Here is an 18,346-nt window from a genome sequence, read left to right on the forward strand (position 1 = left end):
CTCTATTGCAAACGGTCGTCCTGTCCCTACAGCTGAGAAACACCCCCACAGCATGATGCTGCTACCACCATGCTTCATTGTTGGGACTGTATTGGACAGGTGATGAGCAGTGCCCGGTTTCCTCCACACATACCGCTTAGAATTAAGGCCAAAAATTTCTATCTTGGTCTCATCAGACCAGAGAATCTTATTTCTCACCATCTTGGAGTCCTTCAGGTGTTTTTTTAGCAAACTCCATGCGGGCTTTCATGTGTCTTGCACTGAGGATCGGCTTCCGTCGGGCCACTCTGCCATAAGACCCCGACTGGTGGAGGGCTGTAGTGATGGTTGACTTTCTACAACTTTCTCCCATCTCCCGACTGCATCTCTGGAGCTCAACCACAGTGATATTTGGTTTCTTCTTTACCTCTCTCACCAAGGCTTTCTCTGCCGATAGCTCAGTTTGGCCGGACGGCCAGCTCTAGGAAGGGTTCTGGTAGTCCGAAACATCTTCCATTTAAGGATTATGGAGGCCACTGTGCTCTTAGGAACCTTAAGTGCAGCAGATTTTTTTGGTAACCTTGGCCAGATCTGTGCCTTGCCACAATTCTATCTCTGAGCTCTTCAAGCAGTTCCTTTGACCTCATGATTCTCATTTGCTCTGACATGCACTGTGAGCTGTAAGGTCTTATATAGACAGGTGTGTGGCAGTCCAATCAGTATAATCAAACACAGCTGGACTCAAAGGAAGGTGTAGAACCATCGCAAGGATAATCAGAAGAAATGGACAGCACCTGAGTTAAATATATGAGTGTCACAGCAAAGGGTCTGAATACTTAGGACCATGTGATATTTCAGTTTTTCTTTTTTAATAAATCTGTAAAAATGTCAACAATTCTGTGTTTTTTTTTGTCAATATGGGGTGCTGTATGTACATTAATGAGGAAAAAAATTTAAATGATTTTAGTAAATGGCTGCAATATAACAAAGAGTGGAAAATTTAAGGGGGTCTGAATACTTTCCGTCCTCACTGTATAAAAGTTAATGTGCATCCATTGGCTTATATGTTTCGTTGAAATGCCAAGATAACAGCTAACGAAAACTCTGCCCGGAAAAAATTGTAGTAAACTTGTCATAAAAAGAAATTTAGTGGCTGCCACTGCTAACCTCTGTCTGTTAATGCTGGTTATCTTGCTGCTATGGTGACCCATTCACTGTCTTCAGGACATTCTCAGCCACTGTACCAGAACAGAGAGCCAAGCAACTAGCATTTTCAGGAGAGTGGTTAGCAGTGGAAGCCTCCATGTTTCTCCTATGACCATTTTACTGTAAGTATGATATATTTCTGCAAAATGTTTTGCACATTTACGGTTTAACTTTTACCAAACAATCAGATTGGAAATGAGGCGGATTTCCCTGAAAGGGACACAGCATCTAAAGTCAGACAGAGGCCCCAACCCTTCCCTGCTCTATTCAAAACTAAATAAAACATGGAATCTGGAGTTAAAGTTTTTTTTTACCTTTAATGCATTCCCTGCATTAGGGCCCTTTCACACTGGGGCGGTTTGCAGGTGCTATTGCGCTAATAACAGCGCCTGCAAACCGACCCCAAACAGCCGCTGATGTCTCTCCAGTGTGAATGCCCCAAGGGCTTTTACACTGGAGCGGTGCTCTAGCAGGATGGGAAAAAAAGTCCTGCTAGCAGCATCTTCGGAGCGGTGTATACACCGCTCCTTCCCCGCTCCTTCCCCGCTCCTGCCCACTGAAAACAATGGGCAGCGCGGCTATACCGCCAGCAAAGCATTTGCGGTGGTTTTTGACCCTTTCTCGGCCGCTAGCGGGGGGTAAACCCGCTCCGCTAGCGGCCAAATACTGACAGTAAAGCACCGCTAACAATAGCGGCGCTTTACCGCCGACGCCGCCCCGCCCCAGTGTGAAAGGGGCCTTAAGGTAAAAAATGTTTTACAACTTGCTATGCTCTCCGCACCTCCTCAAATACGTACCTGTGTCCTCAATCAACCCAGAGCTTCCCTCTCCTTCTACTCACAGGGACTGAGGCAGCAGTGGGAGCAATTGGCTCCTGCCGTTGTCAATCAAATCCTGTGAGGAGGGACTGGGCAGGGGGCTGAGCTGCCCTGTGTGTGTCTATGAATGCACACAGCCTGGCTCAGGAGCGAGCCTGAATGCATGTCCCTATAACAAGCAGCTTGCTATGGTGGTGCATGTAGAGGAGGAGGAGCCTAGAGCACTACCAGGGGACTCTAGAAGAGGAGGTTCGGGTCTGCTCTGTGCAATACAATTTAAATTATTTAAGAAAAAAAAATAAGCCTTTATAAACACTTTAGAATGTATTTTAATTTTAAGACCAGCAGATAAAAACAAATTGTGACAGCTGCCCCCTTTTTCAGTAACAATATAGCATGCCTTTTTCAATGCAGTATTCTGTTTTGCAGTTTTATCTCAGTGCATACTGACCCTTTCTTTTCTCCCAGATCACATAAATAGGCTCTGCAGTCACATGGTACGTCCTGGTCTCTAGCTGAGATTCTATTGGTTGTTTGGAAATTAATGTTGATGAACAGTTAGACCCACAGGAGTTTGAGTAGTTGGAGCTCAGACACAACTTTACTTCACAGCTTATAAATACCTGTATTGGAAAGAAATAAATGTGTCTGAAGGTCAATTCAAAGGAAAAAAATAATGGTTACATTTCTGTAATCATTAAAGTAGTAAATTATTATTAATTAAAACGATTTCATATGAATATAAATAATAGAGGTCGACATGGGTTTTTCTCTGGCCGATGTCGATATTTAGAAATCGCGGTCGCCGATGGCTGATATATGATGCCGATTTTTTGGGCCGATATGGTAGGCCGTTTTTTCTTTTTTTTTCCCTTCATCTCATAAAAACAGTTAAGTAATAAGTGATACAGAAAATGTCTTAAATTAAACATTTATTAAACACAACAAGCCTCAAATCAGTGCACTTGTATGTATAATTTAGTTTTAAAAAAACTGTATCTTTAATATTAAATACAGAAAAACAGGTAATCAAAACTTTTGGATGAAAAAAAAAATGGGCTAACTTTACTGTTTATTTTTTTTTTTAAATTAAAGTGTATTTTTTCCAAAAAAATGTGTTTGAAAGACCGCTGCACAAATATCGTGTGACATAAAATATTGCCACAACCGCCATTTTATTCTCTAGGGTCTCTGCTAAAAAAATTATATAATGTTTGGGGGTTCTAAGTGATTTTCTAGCAGAAAATACTGGATTTTTACTTGTAAGCAACACATGTCAGAAAAGATTTTGTCTTTAAATGGTTAAACCTAGATGTTCTACAAACCGGAGTTCATTCCTTTGATAAGTAGAAACATGGGGGTTCATTTACTAAAGGCAAATCCACTTTGCACTACAGCATTTTTGGTTGTACATGATTTGATTATGAAATCAGCAGAGCTTCCCCTCATTTCAGATCTTCCCCTTAAATTGAAAGCAACTGCACTTCCAAGTGCACTTGTAGTGCACAGTGGATTTGCCTTTAGTAAATCAACCCCATTGGATGTCCTTGCTTCTTTTATCAGCGATGTTCTCAGACTTGGCAGGCTGCACAGATAGGAGAGACTCAAGTCGCTCTGACGGGGAGACTTCAGGCGACTTGCATTGACTTCTATTACAGAAGTCATTTGCAAGTCGCGCTGTGCAGGGTCATGCTGAGATGCCCCGCAAGTTGGATTGCCCCTGTGTGAACCGGCTAGTGCATAAATGAATCGGCCTAATTTGCAGCACAATCGACCAATGGCGATTAAAAATTAAAAAATGCCAAAAATCGGCCGATATATCGGTCGACCTCTAATAAATAATACTAATAATATTTAATATAAAATACCAAACTGTATTATACTGTACATAGTAAATACCTTTTTTTTGTTTAGCATTCATTATTTGGAAGAAATAAATAAAAAATAATTTTAAAAAACCCCACACGTTTTTAAAAAAGGAATATACAGTGTGTATGTGTAAACAGTTTTATATACTTATGGGGACAGCAGTATATTCCCATTTAGGAATATAATTGATACCCTACTATAATATACCAAATGGATGATATTTTGTCAAGGAAATGCTTGAAGCTGAACTTACACATAAAATGTAATTTTTCTGCGGCCCTCCTCCCACTTAAAAAAAGAAACTGCTGTAGAGGGGAAAAGTAATAGTATACTAGTGAGAGGGCTAATTTACTTACGGTATGTAAATAGTAGAATTTGTTTTATTCTCTGTTACTGAAGCCCTGTAGTTACATTGTATTCAAAGGGGACCCATAGGTAGAAGTGAGGCCCTGTTCACACTTAGAGATTTGGAATCGAGGGCAAAATTGGTGCAGTGTCAAACTGTGATAAAATTGCATCAAAACAGTCTACAATATATTCTGTAAACTTCAGGGGATATCCTCTCACTGCTTGTGTGGTCATAGGGATTAGGAAAAAACAGTTAGGGAGAGGTTAGAACCTATTCAGGGCTTTAATTGTTCTGGGTCCCCAATGGAGAGATTCACCTCCCTTTCTTTGTGGTCACCAGAACAGAAACATAAGAGGAAATCTCCCAAAAGAGGGCATAGGCAATAACATATGACAGAGGCTCTAACCCTTTCTCACATTAGAATTATAAAATAAAAATGTTGTGGTTTAGGTGACCAATACAAGTGGTCCCACTTACCATGGAGGAGCCAGGAACATGGGTTACTCCTGAGAGTTTCAATGTAAACACCATCTTATTGTCTTCCATAGTTATTTTCTCCGCTGTTTTCTTATCTAAGCACCTGGAATCAGAGCAACAAACAGGCATTGTAAGCGTTTGGAACCACAAAATACCACCAACTGTCAGTTCAAAATCATTTTTATTTTTTGCAGTGGGAGGGCAGCTAACATACAAACCCAGTACCCAGGCTGGTCACCAATTGTATCTGCTTGCCTCTCCACAACATTGGGCTATGTGACAGCACAACTTCCTACTGCATCATATAGTAGACCAAATATAGTCAAAAGCTTTCATGGCGTCATTGGGCATTTTAGAAATAACTAGTGCTTAGAAGTACTTAAACATCTAAGTTCATAAAGAAAATCTGTTTCAGGGCAGTCACCCTAATTTTTGATTTTCTGATCTGTCTGTGTATTTTTACACCAGCACACGTTTACCAGACAAGATATAAATTGTCAGAAGAAAGGATAATGCTATGCTCGTATTTCCTTGTTTTAGCGTTTTTTTAGGCATTTTTTTTCTATTGCTCTTAATGCAGCCTATTGCTTTTAATGAGCCTATAAACACATGTGCATAAATATTAGTAAAACAGCACCACATAAGTAAAAAAAAAAAATACAAATACTGGTCACTATTTTTCGCGCATTAATCACAACTCCTATATTTAGCATTGTGGATGCCAGAAGAATTTGTATGCAGGTAAGTGCATATAAGTTCATATACACACCATACATGATTTTTTTGGGGCAGGATCTTTCTCTCAGAAAGATCTGGCATTCATACATCAGTATAGTGTGCAAGAACACTTAAGATGTCTTTTTTACAAAAGGTTGCATATTCAGCACCTCTCATTCTTTCTTGCTTATAACTAATTACAAGCTCTGATTTTGGGTGTCTGCTTTGCATCAGTCCACGCATATTTAGAACATCCAGAGCCTCTGATTTATAACAAAGATACAAAAATGATTGAGCCAATTGTTCCACGTCTTTTGCCTGTTCTCCATCACTAGTACAAGCTGTGGAAACCTCTGCTGCTATGGAGTAGGACTTTAAGAGCAACAAGACATAATAAGCAGCAGGGGCGTTGCTAGGTCTACAAAAGATCTGGGGCTAGAGCCCATAGCAGCGTAGTAAAGAAAGTCATACGCTTGGGCGGGCATACACATGTATATACAGTAATATGTATGTGTGTATGTGTGTGTATATCTATCCTATCTATCTCCCCAGAAAGCCCCCCTTACATCAGAGTTTCCCAGAGAGCCTCCCCCTTGCATCATGGTCCCCAGAGAGCCCCCCCCCCCCTTACATTAGGGTCCCCAGAGAGCCTCCCCTCCCCTTGGTGACCACTGCCGAGACTCGGGGCTATGGGCCCCAGATTCGGGGCTATAGCCCCAAAAGCCACCCCCTAGCGACGCCACTGATAAGCAGTAAGCTTATGGCGAGGGAACAGAAGAAGCCCAAAAGGAATCCGTAAATAAGCAAAATTTGTAAAAGAATTTCAGGCATTCTCCATTTGCAAATTCTTACAGTGACCTTTGTACAATTACAATAATGATCCTAAAGCAAACAATTGATCAATGTTGGTGATTTTCCAAAATATAAATTCCAACTTAACCACTTGCTTACTGAGCACCTAAACCCCCCTCCTGCCCAGACCAATTTTCAGCTTTCAGCGCTGTCACACTTTGAATGACAATTGCGCGGTCATACAACACTGTACCCAAATGAAATTTTTATCATTTCTTTCACACAAATGTAGCTTTCTTTTGGTGGTATTTAATCACAGCTGGGGTTTTTATTTTTTGCTAAACAAACAAAAAAAGAAAATTTTGAAAAAAAAAAAAAAAGTTTCATAGTTTGTTATAAAATTTTGCAAACAGGTAATTTTTCTCCTTCATTGATATGCGCTGATGAGGCGGCACTGGTGGGCACTGATAGGCTGCACTGGTGGGCACTGATAGGCTGCACTGATAGGCACAGTTAAGGTGGCACTGATAGGCACAGATAAGGAGGCACTGATGGGGACAGATAAGGCGGTACTGCTGGGCACAGATAAGGTGGCACTGATGGCCACTGATAAGATGGCACTGATTGGCCCTGATGGGTGGCACTGATGGACACTGATAGGTACCACTGATAGATGGCACTGATGGGCACTGATAGTTGGCACTGATGGGTGCACTGATAGGCACTGGTAGGTGACACTGATGGGCACTGATAGGTGGCACTGTTGATGAGGCACTGATTGTGGGCACTGATAGGTGGCACTGTGGGCACTGATAGGTGGCACTGTGGGCACTGGTAGGCGGCACCGTTGTCTACTGTTAGGTGGCACTGTTAGGTGGCACAGGTGGGCACTGAGGAGCTGGCAGTAGCTCTCCATGATCGAGACTAATGTCCATCTCATGGCCGGCGGTGATCGGCTTTTTTTTTTCTCCTTACGCTGTCAGCATGAGGAGAAAAAATAGGCGATTACCCGCTCTGTTTACATCACATGATCAGCTGTCATTGGCTGGCAGCTGATCAGGTGGTAAGGGGTCGGGATTTTATGTGATAGACCAACACAAAGTGGCACATAGTTGTGAAGTGGAAGGAAAATGATAAATGGTTTTCCAAATATTTTACAAATAAATATCCGAAAACTGTGGCGTGCATTTATATTCAGCCCCCTTTACTCTGATACCCCTAAGTAAAATCTAGTGGAACCAATTGCCTTCAGAAGTCATCTAATTAGTAAATAGAGTCCACCTGTGTGTAATTTAATCTCAGTATAAATACAGCTGTTCTGTGAAGCCCTCAGAGGTTTTTTTTAGAGAACCTTAGTGAACAAACAGCATCATGAAGGCCAAGGAACACACCAGACAGGTCAGAGATAAAGCTGTGGAGAAGTATAAAGCAGGGTTAGGTTATAAAAAAATATCCCAAACTTTGAACATTTCACGGAGCACTGTTCAATCCATCACCCGAAAATGGAAAGATCTATGGCACAACTGCAAACCTACCAAGACTTGGCCACCTAAACTGACATGCCGGGCAAGCAGAGCATTAATCAGAGAAGCAGCCAAGAGGCCCATGGTAATTTCATCCAATCTGACAGAGCTTGAGCTATTTTGCAAAAAAGAATGGGCAAAAATATCAGATGTGCAAAGCTGGTAGAGACATACTCAAAAAGACTTGCAGCGAAAGGTGGTTCTACAAAGTATTGACTCAGGCCATATTTTTCACATATTTATTTGTTAAAAAATTGGAAACTCATTTATCATTTTCCTTCCACTTCAAAATGATGTGCAACTTTGTGTTGGTCTATCACATAAAATCCCAATAAAATACACTTACGTTTTTGGTTGTAACATGACAAAATGTGGAAAATTTCAAGGGGTATGAATACTTTTTCAAGGCACTGTATATACTTTTGAGATGGGATATCACTATGCTGCATTGTTTTAATGAGTCATCCAACTCATAGTGTAGACTGGCATGCCATTGTGACAAGGAGCAGAAAATAGAACCATTGTGTATTGTGTGGCTGTCATCATGTATAATGGTGTGTAAAAGAACATTCGTTATTACTATTATTTATATAATTGGTCTCATTTACATGTATAAAAATCATAAAAATATCATCTGTAAAATGACAGATTTCTGGCAGTAGATCTATTAAAGTGGTTGTAAACCCTCACATATACCCATTGTAGATTTTGTGGAAGCAATGATGAATCGTCAGATGAACCTTTATTTCCAGCCAACATTGAGCTGCATCTAAGCCTTTTTTAGTTTCACTTCATAACTTCCTACTTCTTGTTCCCACCCCCAGGTCCTCAGACCTCTATGTAAATCTGCAGCACTTACATATTGTACATCTTTCCCCTTTTAAAGAAAATATATGCATATATAACTAAATTGTAATAAAGTACCAACAAGGAGTGCAGAATGGCACAGAACAATAACAAACTGAAATATAAAACAAAAAAATGCTCAGTAAAAGTCAGTGTGTGATAAAGTCTTGGAACTTAGGATTGGGTTTACACACTTTTCCAGATCGAGTAACGACTCGTGGGGCTTGCGAGTCTGAAACCTCTTGCCTGTTGCCATCATAATTTTGTTGTGGTTGTGTGTTACATCCGTTTTATGGAAGCGTCAATTCGCAAAGCAGCAGATGGCTGTGCTTGGGGTCCTGAAGTGATCATAAGCACATGGGCAGCGGCAGTACAGTATGATTCAGGTAACTGTAGGAGGTGACGGCGGTTCCTTACATAGGTCTAACCATCAGAATGGACAACATAGCTGTTTGGTTGGCAGGCCTTTCCATGAACCGTGGCCAGTTTGTCAAACCCACGGGTTGTCTCCATCCTTACCACCTGCCCAGGCTCCAGAGGAGAAAGATGTCTGGCCGATTTGTCATGGCTTATCTTTCCTTTTTGCCTGAGTGTAAATAAAGCAGCCTGAACATCAGTCTCAACTCTTAGCAGGAGCCAGGATGGGACCATGGGAATCGAAGTCCAGGTTCATCGTGATAGTAAACATTGTGCCGGAGAAAGCATGCCATCCCTAGGTGTGTTGTAGAGGTTGAGTAAGGTTGAATAAATGTCAGAACCAACACATGCACATTCCTCTAGGACAGTGATTCTCAATTCCTGTCCTCAGGACCCACTAACAGGCCACGATTTATGTATTACCTTAGGTAGATGCAGACTAGAATACTCCAATCACTGAGCAGCAAATGATATCACCTGTGATGTATTTCAGTTATCTTGCAAACCTAGCCTGTTAGTGGGCCCTGAGGACAGGAGTTTAGAACAAATGCTCTAGGACAGGGGTGTCCAAACTTTTTTCAAAGAGGGCCAGATTTCATGAAGTGAACATGGCTGAGGGACGACCATTTTGCCTGACGTTCGTCGAACCATTAAAATGAAATGCAAATTAAATATTTTATGCAAACTTTATTGCAAACTGCATACTTTTCATTTCGTCACAAAGATAACAAATCTAAACAGGTGTTAAATCACTCTGCCTTTCATATCTGAAGGCCAGATGAAAACAAATCCAGGAAGCTGAAATATATGTCAGGAACATTGTAAAGTACATTACATATTATAATAAAGGTTGTTAACTTTTAAGTTAAAAAAAATTTGAACAGGAACATAACACCAAGTATACATCTTGTGTCCAAATATAATATTCATAACTGATTTAGACCAACTGACATTAACTGAGATTTTACAATATATTCATCTCAATTGAAAAAAAAAAATTGCCTGCACTAATGTGAAGGGTGAAACTGGGATCTGGACTGCAGAACATAGGCTAGGTCTGGGTCAAAGGCTGTGTTTCTAATGCGCAAAATGTCCCGCAGGTGAGAGTCATTTAGTCTTGTCCTCACGCGGTTCTTGTTAAAGTTCATAGCTAAAGTTCATATCTTCTCACACATATATGTTGAGCCAAACAAGCTCAGCATTTTCTTAGCCAATGTTCGAATCTCTTGAAACCTGCTCTTATCCAGTTGGCGGTAAAAGTTTACAAGAGAGAGCTGTTGGTGACGACTGCGTAACTCACTGTCACAATGCAGCTCAATGAGCTCGAGCTGCAGCTGATCTGGAGCATTATCGGGGTCAACAGAGAATGGAGAGGAGAAAAGGCTTATCTCATTTTCAATAGCTGCAAAATCCTGAAAGCGCCGTTTAAACTCCCCAGCCAGAGATGTGATGTCTGCTGTATACTTGCTCATTTGTGCACAGATATTGTCCTGTGGAAAACTGTTCATTATTTCCTGCAACGCTGAAAAATGGATAGTGTTGGGCTGTGTTTGTGACAACTGCCTTATGAAAAGTTGCAGCTTTGTTCCAAAGGCTTTGAGGTGTGAATAAAGCTGGTTCACTGCTGCATCTTTCCCCTGAAGACTTGTGTTCAGTACATTCAGATGCTTTGTTATGTCAACTAGAAACCCCAAATCAGCCAGCCAAATAGGATCAGATAGTTCTTGCATCGATTGTCCCTTTGTTTCCAAGAATTCTCCGATTTCCTTTCTGAGAGTGTAGAAACGCTGCAGTGCAGACCCCCGACTGAGCCATCTTACATCGTTGTGATATACAACATCTTCATATTCAGCCTGGATGTCCAGAAGAAACTGTTTAAACTGGTGGTGGCACAGGGCTTTAGAGAGAATAAAATGAATAGTCTTTACCACCGGTTTCATAACATGGTCATATTTGAGATGTTTAGCACAGAGAACTTGTTGATGAATGATACAATGGAGTTTAATAGCTTTGCCTCCTTCTTCGATCACCTTGTTACAGATTAGGGTTGCTAATCCACTTCGTTCACCAGCCATGGCAGGTGCCCCATCAGTAATAATCCCAAGAACTTTGTTCCAAGGCAGTTTCATGTCGTCTATGGCAGAACTAACAGAAACAAATAAATCTTTTCCTCTTGTTTGGTCCGTAAGGCTCTGGAGGTCAAGTAGCTCTTCAGTCACATTCATTTCATTGTCCACCCCTCTCATAAAAATCAGCAACTGAGCCGTGTCAGATAGGTCTGTGCTTTCATCACAGGCTATTGAAAAGAAGTCAAAATCCACTCCTTTGGATGTCAACTGTCTCTTAATATCTGATGAAATCTCTTCAATTCTCTGTGCTACAGTGTTACGAGCCAGGCAAATGTTGGCAAACTCTTGCTTTTTCTCGGGACAGATATTCTCAACCATTTTCATAACGCATTCTTTGATAAAGTCACCCTCAGCAAAAGATTTGCAATTTTTAGCAATTAACGTTGCCACCTCATAGCTTGCCTTTGTGGCATTTTCATTTGACTCACGGCTCTTGTAAAAAATCGCTGTTGCGACATTAAAACAGCTTCAAGTTGCTTCAACTTTTCACTGCGGTCGTGCCCTGTTAGCTTGTCGTATGTGCTATGTCACGACTGGTAGTGTCTCTTGACATTAAATTCCTTATAAACAGCCACAGTCTCTTGGCATATCAGACAAACACAGTGATTCCTTATTTCAGTGAAGAAATATTCCACTTTCCACCTGTCCTGGAAGCGGCGGCCCTCACTGTCAACTTTCCTTCTATTATTTACAGTCGCCATTTTAGAAATTTCCAGAGGTTTTGGTCTAAGTGTGTTCGTCCGATACACTAATACACTGCCCAACAAGTATTTTCCTACCTTTTGTGGCTGTGTGTGGTGAAGAGTCTGAGGATGAGTTATTTGGATATATATATTTCCTGTACTTTATCCTCTGAGAAATCTGGCCTTTATCACTTTTGTGGCCCCTAGGCTCCGATCAGGGCAAGGATGAGCAATTTTTTTTTTTTTTGGTCTCTCTGGGCCCTTATCTCTTCTGTGGCCCCGTGCAAGGATGAGCTGTTTTTTTAAATTTTTCTCAGGCCGCCACTTGTATGAGCTGTTTTTTTAAATTTTTCTCAGGCCGCCACTTGGATGAGCTGTTTTTTTAAATTTTTCTCAGGCCCCCACAAGGATGAGCTGTTTTTTTATATTTTTCTATAGACCCCCACAAGGATGAGCTTTTTTAAATTTTTTTCTGTGGCCCCCACAAGGATGAGCTCGTTTTTATAAAATATATGATAAATATATATCTTCTGTACTTATCTAATCTGAAAATCCCCTGAGAAATCCCTGAGCGCCTCTCACTGACACTCACAGGGATGACGTCGGGCGTGTTCAGTCAGTGTGCCCGAGCCCGCTAGGATGCTGACAGCGCGCAGCGCCGCAGCCAATTACCGCCGCCAATCACAGGCACTGAGTCACTGAGAGCTCTGCAGCGGTTGAAATGACTTAGTGTCTGTTATTGGCTGTGGCGCGCTGTCATCTTCTCAACGGCCAACAACACACCAGCTTATCAGCGGCACTCAGGGGGTAAGAACATATTAAAAAACCGGGCTCATCCATAGCCTGTGGGGGCCACAATAGTAATAGAAGCAATTAGCAAGTGGGGGTCCGCATAACACCGGGTCGCGGGCCGCAAATGGCCCGCGGGCCGGACTTTGGACATGACTGTTCTAGGAGATGCTTGGCCGACCTTACACTACGCTCTGTAAGACCATTGGATCTAGGGTAATTGGGACTGCTAGTGAAGTGCTGAAAATCCCATTGGTGAGCAAAGTTCTTGAATTCTCTACTGAAAAATTATTTTGCATTGTCAGTCATCAATTGATAGGGAATTCCATGTGTAAAGAATATCCGCTTTAATGTCCTTATTACTGTGTTACTGGAAGTGTTTGGGAGGACATCAAATTCCCACCAGCCAGACTACCAAGACCAGGTATATATCAGCTGCTGTGATAGACCATGGTTTGTCAGGTATTTAGTGGAGAGTTAAAGGTTCTCTCATTTGGTGCTGTCATAGAGCATGACACGGGGCACATCTGGAAACTTCTCTTTCAATGTCAGTGTATGTAGTGGGCCAAAACATGGTTTCACGTGCCCTTCGCTTAGTGGAATGAATGCCAGTATGACCTTGATGGAGCTGTGACAAGTAGTATTTCTGGAGAGAGTGAGGGATTACATATCTCTGACCACGCAGGATTAATCCATCATCCACTGTCAACTCATCCCTCATAGAGTAGAATGGTAGGATGTCATGTGGGATTTCCTTAAAGGAGCCATGATGATTTATGAGAATGATGTAGATGAGGCGCTGCCTGTGTTTCTTGCTTAAGTTCTTGAATCTTTCTGGATGACAACACCCCATCCAGAGCCAACACATCATAATCCTCAATAGCTCCAGAGTTATCAGAAGTGGGGAGATATGCACGTGAAAGAGCAACAAATAGTACACGGCCTCGTTTACAAATAACATTCAGGTGGTAGCATTGAAGCTTTAGCATCATTCACTGGATGCGCGCAGATGCTGTGTGCAGGGGTTTTCTCAGTATGGTTATGAGTGGCTGATGATCCGTCTCCACAGTCTCAGGACGGCCATAGATATAATCGTGGAATTTTACACAGGAAAATACCAGTCCCAATAATTCCTTCTCAATTTGTGCATTGCGTTCTTCAGTCTCAGTGAGGGCTCTTGATGCAAAAGCCATTAATTCTGTGCACATTTTGCTGTTTAGCATGACTAGATTGTATCATCCACGCACCTCTATTTTGAGGCTTGGACCTACAACATTTTGAAAAATTATTCCATTTGTTACACCTTTTGTTAAAAGTCAGACACTTGTTGCACTACCACAGTTGCTACATTGTCTTTTGTTCTGTTGCACTGCAATCACTTTTGCCTCTCTTTTTAGTTCTTTAGTGGCCCTTTTCGGAATGTTAAAACAACATACATATTCTGATGGCTGATTCCAGTGTCAAATCTTTCTCCCTTAACAACTGAGCATGAACTGCATCATTGTAGATACCACATATAATCCTGTCATGTATCAGTTCATCTGTTAGTGCCCTCCAAAAATACAATTCCTGCCTTCTAACTGCCAATCAGACCTATTTTATCACTCTCATTAACAACTTATCATCCCCTCCCCGTCAACTCTTCTCTACCTTCAACTCTCTACTTCTTCCTCCACTGCCTCCACCTACTAACTCACTCACTGCACAGGAGATTGCCAATCACTTCAAACAAAAGAGTGAAACAATTTGTGAGGAGATCTCTGCTGTTCAGATACCTTCCACGTTTTACACTTCATGCCCACGGGTACAATCATTACTTCCCTCATTCAATCCCAGCTAACCACCTGCTCTCTGGATCCTGTTCCCTTGCAAATGCTATGTTCACTCTCTGACTCTATTCTACACTCTCTAACCCACATTTTCAATCTCTCCCTCCCTTCTGGCATCTTCCCCAACTCTCTAAAACATGCACTAGTCAGCCACGTACTTAAAAATCCTTCACTGGACCCAACCAATCTTAACAACCTATGCCCCATCTCCTTGCTCCCCTTTTTATGAAAACTCCTTGAACGTCTGGTATACAACCGACTAAGTGACCGCCTTGTCAAGAATAGCCTTCTTGATCCCATAAGTCTGGATTTCGTCCTCAACACTCCACAGAAACTGCTCTCCTAAATCTAACAAACGATCTACTAACGGCCAAAACAATGGACACTATTCTGTACTCCTACACTTGGACCTTTCTGCTGCCTTTGATACGGTTGACCACCCCCTCCTCCTCCAAAAACTCCACACCGTTGGTCTCTGTGACTGTGCTCTTCGCTGGTTCTCTTCCTACTTATCCAACTGCACCTTTAGCGTTACTTACAATTCAAATTCCTCTTCTCCTCTTCCTTTTTCTGTTGGGGTCCCCCAATGTTCTGTTTTTGGGCCTCTCCTAATTTTAATCTACAACTCTTCCCTGGGTCAGCTGATAGCCTCCCATGGCTTCAAAAACCATCTTTACGCTGGCGAACCAAAATCTATTTCTCTACCCCTCAGCTTACTCCTTCAGTCTCCTCCCATATTACTAATTTACTAACAGTCTGGATGTCATACCACTTCCTCAAACTCAATCTATCCAAAACCAAACTTATAATTTTTCCTCCATCACATGCCTCTTGCTCTGATCTCTCTGTCAAAATCGATGACACAACTATCAGCCCATCCCCACACGCCAAGGTTCTAAGTGTAGTCCTGGACTCTCCTTTAAGCCCTACCTCCAATCACTGTCCAAATCTTGCCGCCTCAACCTCCGCAACATCTCCAAAATATGCCGCTTTGTAACCAATGACACAACAAAGCTCTTAATTCATTCCCTGGTCATCTCCCGCCTCAACTACTGCAACTTTCTTCTCATTGGCTTACCTCTACATAGGCTATCCCCCTTCAATCCATCATTAATGCTGCTACCAGACTCATCCACCTTACCAATCGCTCTGTGTCTGCTACTCCTTTCTGTCAATCCCTCCACTAGCTTCCACTTACCCAATAATTTATATTCAAAATACTAACAACTTACAAAGCCATCCACAATTTAGCCCCCAGATAAATCACTAGCCTAGTCTCAAAATACCAACCTAATTGTTCTCCTCGTTCCTCTCAAGACCTACTGCTCTCTAGCTTGCTCGTCACCACCTACCATGCTCGCCTCCAGGACTTTTCCAGAATCTCGCCAACAGTGGCGGATGGTGCTCAAATTTTTGGGGGGGCGCAAACAAACTGAAAAATTGTGAAAAAAAAACATGAATTGCAGCCTCACTGTGCCCATCAAACGCAGCCACTGTGCCATCAAAAGCAGCCACTGTGCCCATCAATTGCAGCCACTCTGCCCATCAAATGCAGCCACTCTGCCCATCCAACGCAGCCACTGTGCCATCAAACACAGCCACTGTACCATCAAACTCTGCCACTGAGCCCATCAAACGCTGCCACTGTGCCCCATCAAATGCTGCCACTGTGCCCATCAAATAGACTTTAGTGCAACCTGGAAACGTAACTCAGATTCAGCAATGTCTGACGCTGTGCAGATTTGGTAATTTCAGCCTAAAAATGAAAACTGATATGGCTCAAAAAATTAAATTATCACTCCTACACAGGGCTGGATTTCTGCTTACCCAACAAAGGCCATGGCATGAGGTGGCAGGACTACCGAGGTCAGCCCACAGTCACATCACGTTGCTGTTTGTAAACCACCTAATAAATATTCAGTATCATTTTGGTGACCTGAGGTTATTTTAATGTAACAGTTTATCCCGCATTTAGGCCTGATGTACAATGGCACCTGGGACCATACAACGTAAAATGTGGGTGTAGTTTGCCTCCTGGGAGCCACAGGTGCTGCTGTTCATGGAAATCAATGGTTGTTTATGGGTATATGCTCATACATGTGTAATCACGTGCATACTTACGGATATAAGACCCTGGAATGTAACTGCTTCCAGGGGCATACAGTACATCCATACACATGTGTTTATGTCTGTATATGCTTACATTTTACATTGTGCAATCCCATGTGCATGAAGCCTTACTTGTTATTAACTAAACTACAATATTCAACTTGTTACTACTAATGAAACAAAACTTTCACATTCAGTCATTAGAAATAGATACCATATACTGTAGTTCAATTATTGCAAATAAGCCAGATATGATTGTGGCTATACACTATTCATTTTACTTTTATTTTGGGTAAATCCATAATTTCAACCAAATAAATTATTAAATATTTGATATATCTTTGATTTGTGACAAGGTCCTCAATATGGAATTTAAGGCTCTTACCCATCTTGAATAAAATATAACCTAGTAGTATTCCTCTTGCTCACAACTTTGCATGAGGTGATGACCAGAGCAACACCACTCTGATTGGTCTCTGCAGTTAGTGTAACATATACTTGGTCTGTGCCCCGCACCTTCAGGAGGGATGCTAAAGTCTCTTTAGCAATCTTGTTGTTGGATGTGCTATCTATGCTGAGGCCAATGCCAAATCGGAAGTTCTCGAACTGACCATCCGTCATTGAGTCTGTCCACACAAAATTAGTCTGCTGAAGACCGTGACACAAAGGCTGTACCAACAATGCAACGGTGTGATTAGTGTTGTTTGCAAATGCTGTGCTGTGGTCCAATTTATCCTGCAAAGGCAAACAGAATACATTACTGATGGTCTACATTTTACATAGTCAATGTTATAGAGAATATTAATAAAATAATAAGAAATAAAAAATAACAACGATAAAGTTAACCTGAATATAAATGGTTGTTGGTAGGTTCTCATGATGCATTTGACTATTTTTATAATTAACTGCTCCAACCACTTTTAACTAACTTTGAATGATTGTCCCATGTTTGGCTAGCATTAGCCTTTAAAATGGACTTAGTATCAAAAAACAAGGCTCCTCTATTCAGTAGCCCCTCTGCCTCCACATGTAAATCAACTAGTAAAAAACACAGACATTACCAGTGAATAGTAAAAAATACCTAACTTAGACCCTTGCTTCCCGCTGCTTCACCCAGACAAGCCATTCTCAGCTAAAGTTTTTATAGCAGTTGCTAGGGGTTCCTTGAACTGTGGCTAGTTTACCTTCCATTTGATGGTGCCTGAATAGTTATAGGGCAATGCCTCTTGACAGATCCAGCTGCATGACATCAATGATATTTTTAGCTGTTTGCAAAGGTGGCAATCTGACCACCACTGGGATCATTTTTTTAAACTGGCCACCGATGCTAGGGGCATTTTTTCCACTAATCCCCAGAGAATTGGTTTTAGCAAGGGTTTCCCGTGATCTGAGAATTATTTTAAGGGTTCCTCTGGGGTAGAAATGTTGAGAAAGACTGACTTAGACACTGGCAGAAATAATTAGCTTTACTGCGGCCTTCTGGGGAGGTTAAAGATCTAGTCAATAGCCTTAATATGAGGTTTATTTATTTTAAATTGTAATGGTATTTTTTTGTGTGTGTTTCCCTATTGGTTTAACATGGGGGGAGGGGTTAATAAATAGTAGTTTGTTGGGGGGGGGGGGTTATGCAGGGTGCACTTTACAAATATAGTGCATTCATTCTTGAATCTCTTCTTCCAAAGTGTCAGTAAACTTTAAGCTTAATTTTTACAGTGAATTAAATCATGTACATAATGTGCAATCAGCTGAGTAGTGACTACATACAGTAAAGCACATATACTTTGCCAATCTGTAAATTGTATCCAGTTAGTAAA

General features: G+C 41.5%; 1 protein-coding gene across 2 annotated transcripts in view; it reads right to left on the reverse strand.

Moving 5' to 3' along the window:
- LOC141112231 (uncharacterized) overlaps window positions 1-18,346 on the reverse strand; it is a 40,283-nt gene that overhangs the window by 9,417 nt on the left and 12,520 nt on the right. For both annotated transcript variants that reach the window (XM_073604853.1, XM_073604852.1), the window contains exons 2-4: window positions 16,918-17,267; window positions 4,699-4,801; window positions 2,455-2,626 (exon numbers count right to left, since the gene is read on the reverse strand). In XM_073604853.1, the coding sequence (XP_073460954.1) occupies window positions 2,455-2,626; window positions 4,699-4,801; window positions 16,918-17,267 (625 nt within the window). The remainder of the gene's footprint in view (window positions 1-2,454; window positions 2,627-4,698; window positions 4,802-16,917; window positions 17,268-18,346) is intronic.

The sequence above is a fragment of the Aquarana catesbeiana genome, linkage group LG11 (assembly GCF_042186555.1).
Source record: "Aquarana catesbeiana isolate 2022-GZ linkage group LG11, ASM4218655v1, whole genome shotgun sequence".
Classification (NCBI taxonomy): Eukaryota; Metazoa; Chordata; class Amphibia; order Anura; family Ranidae; genus Aquarana; species Aquarana catesbeiana.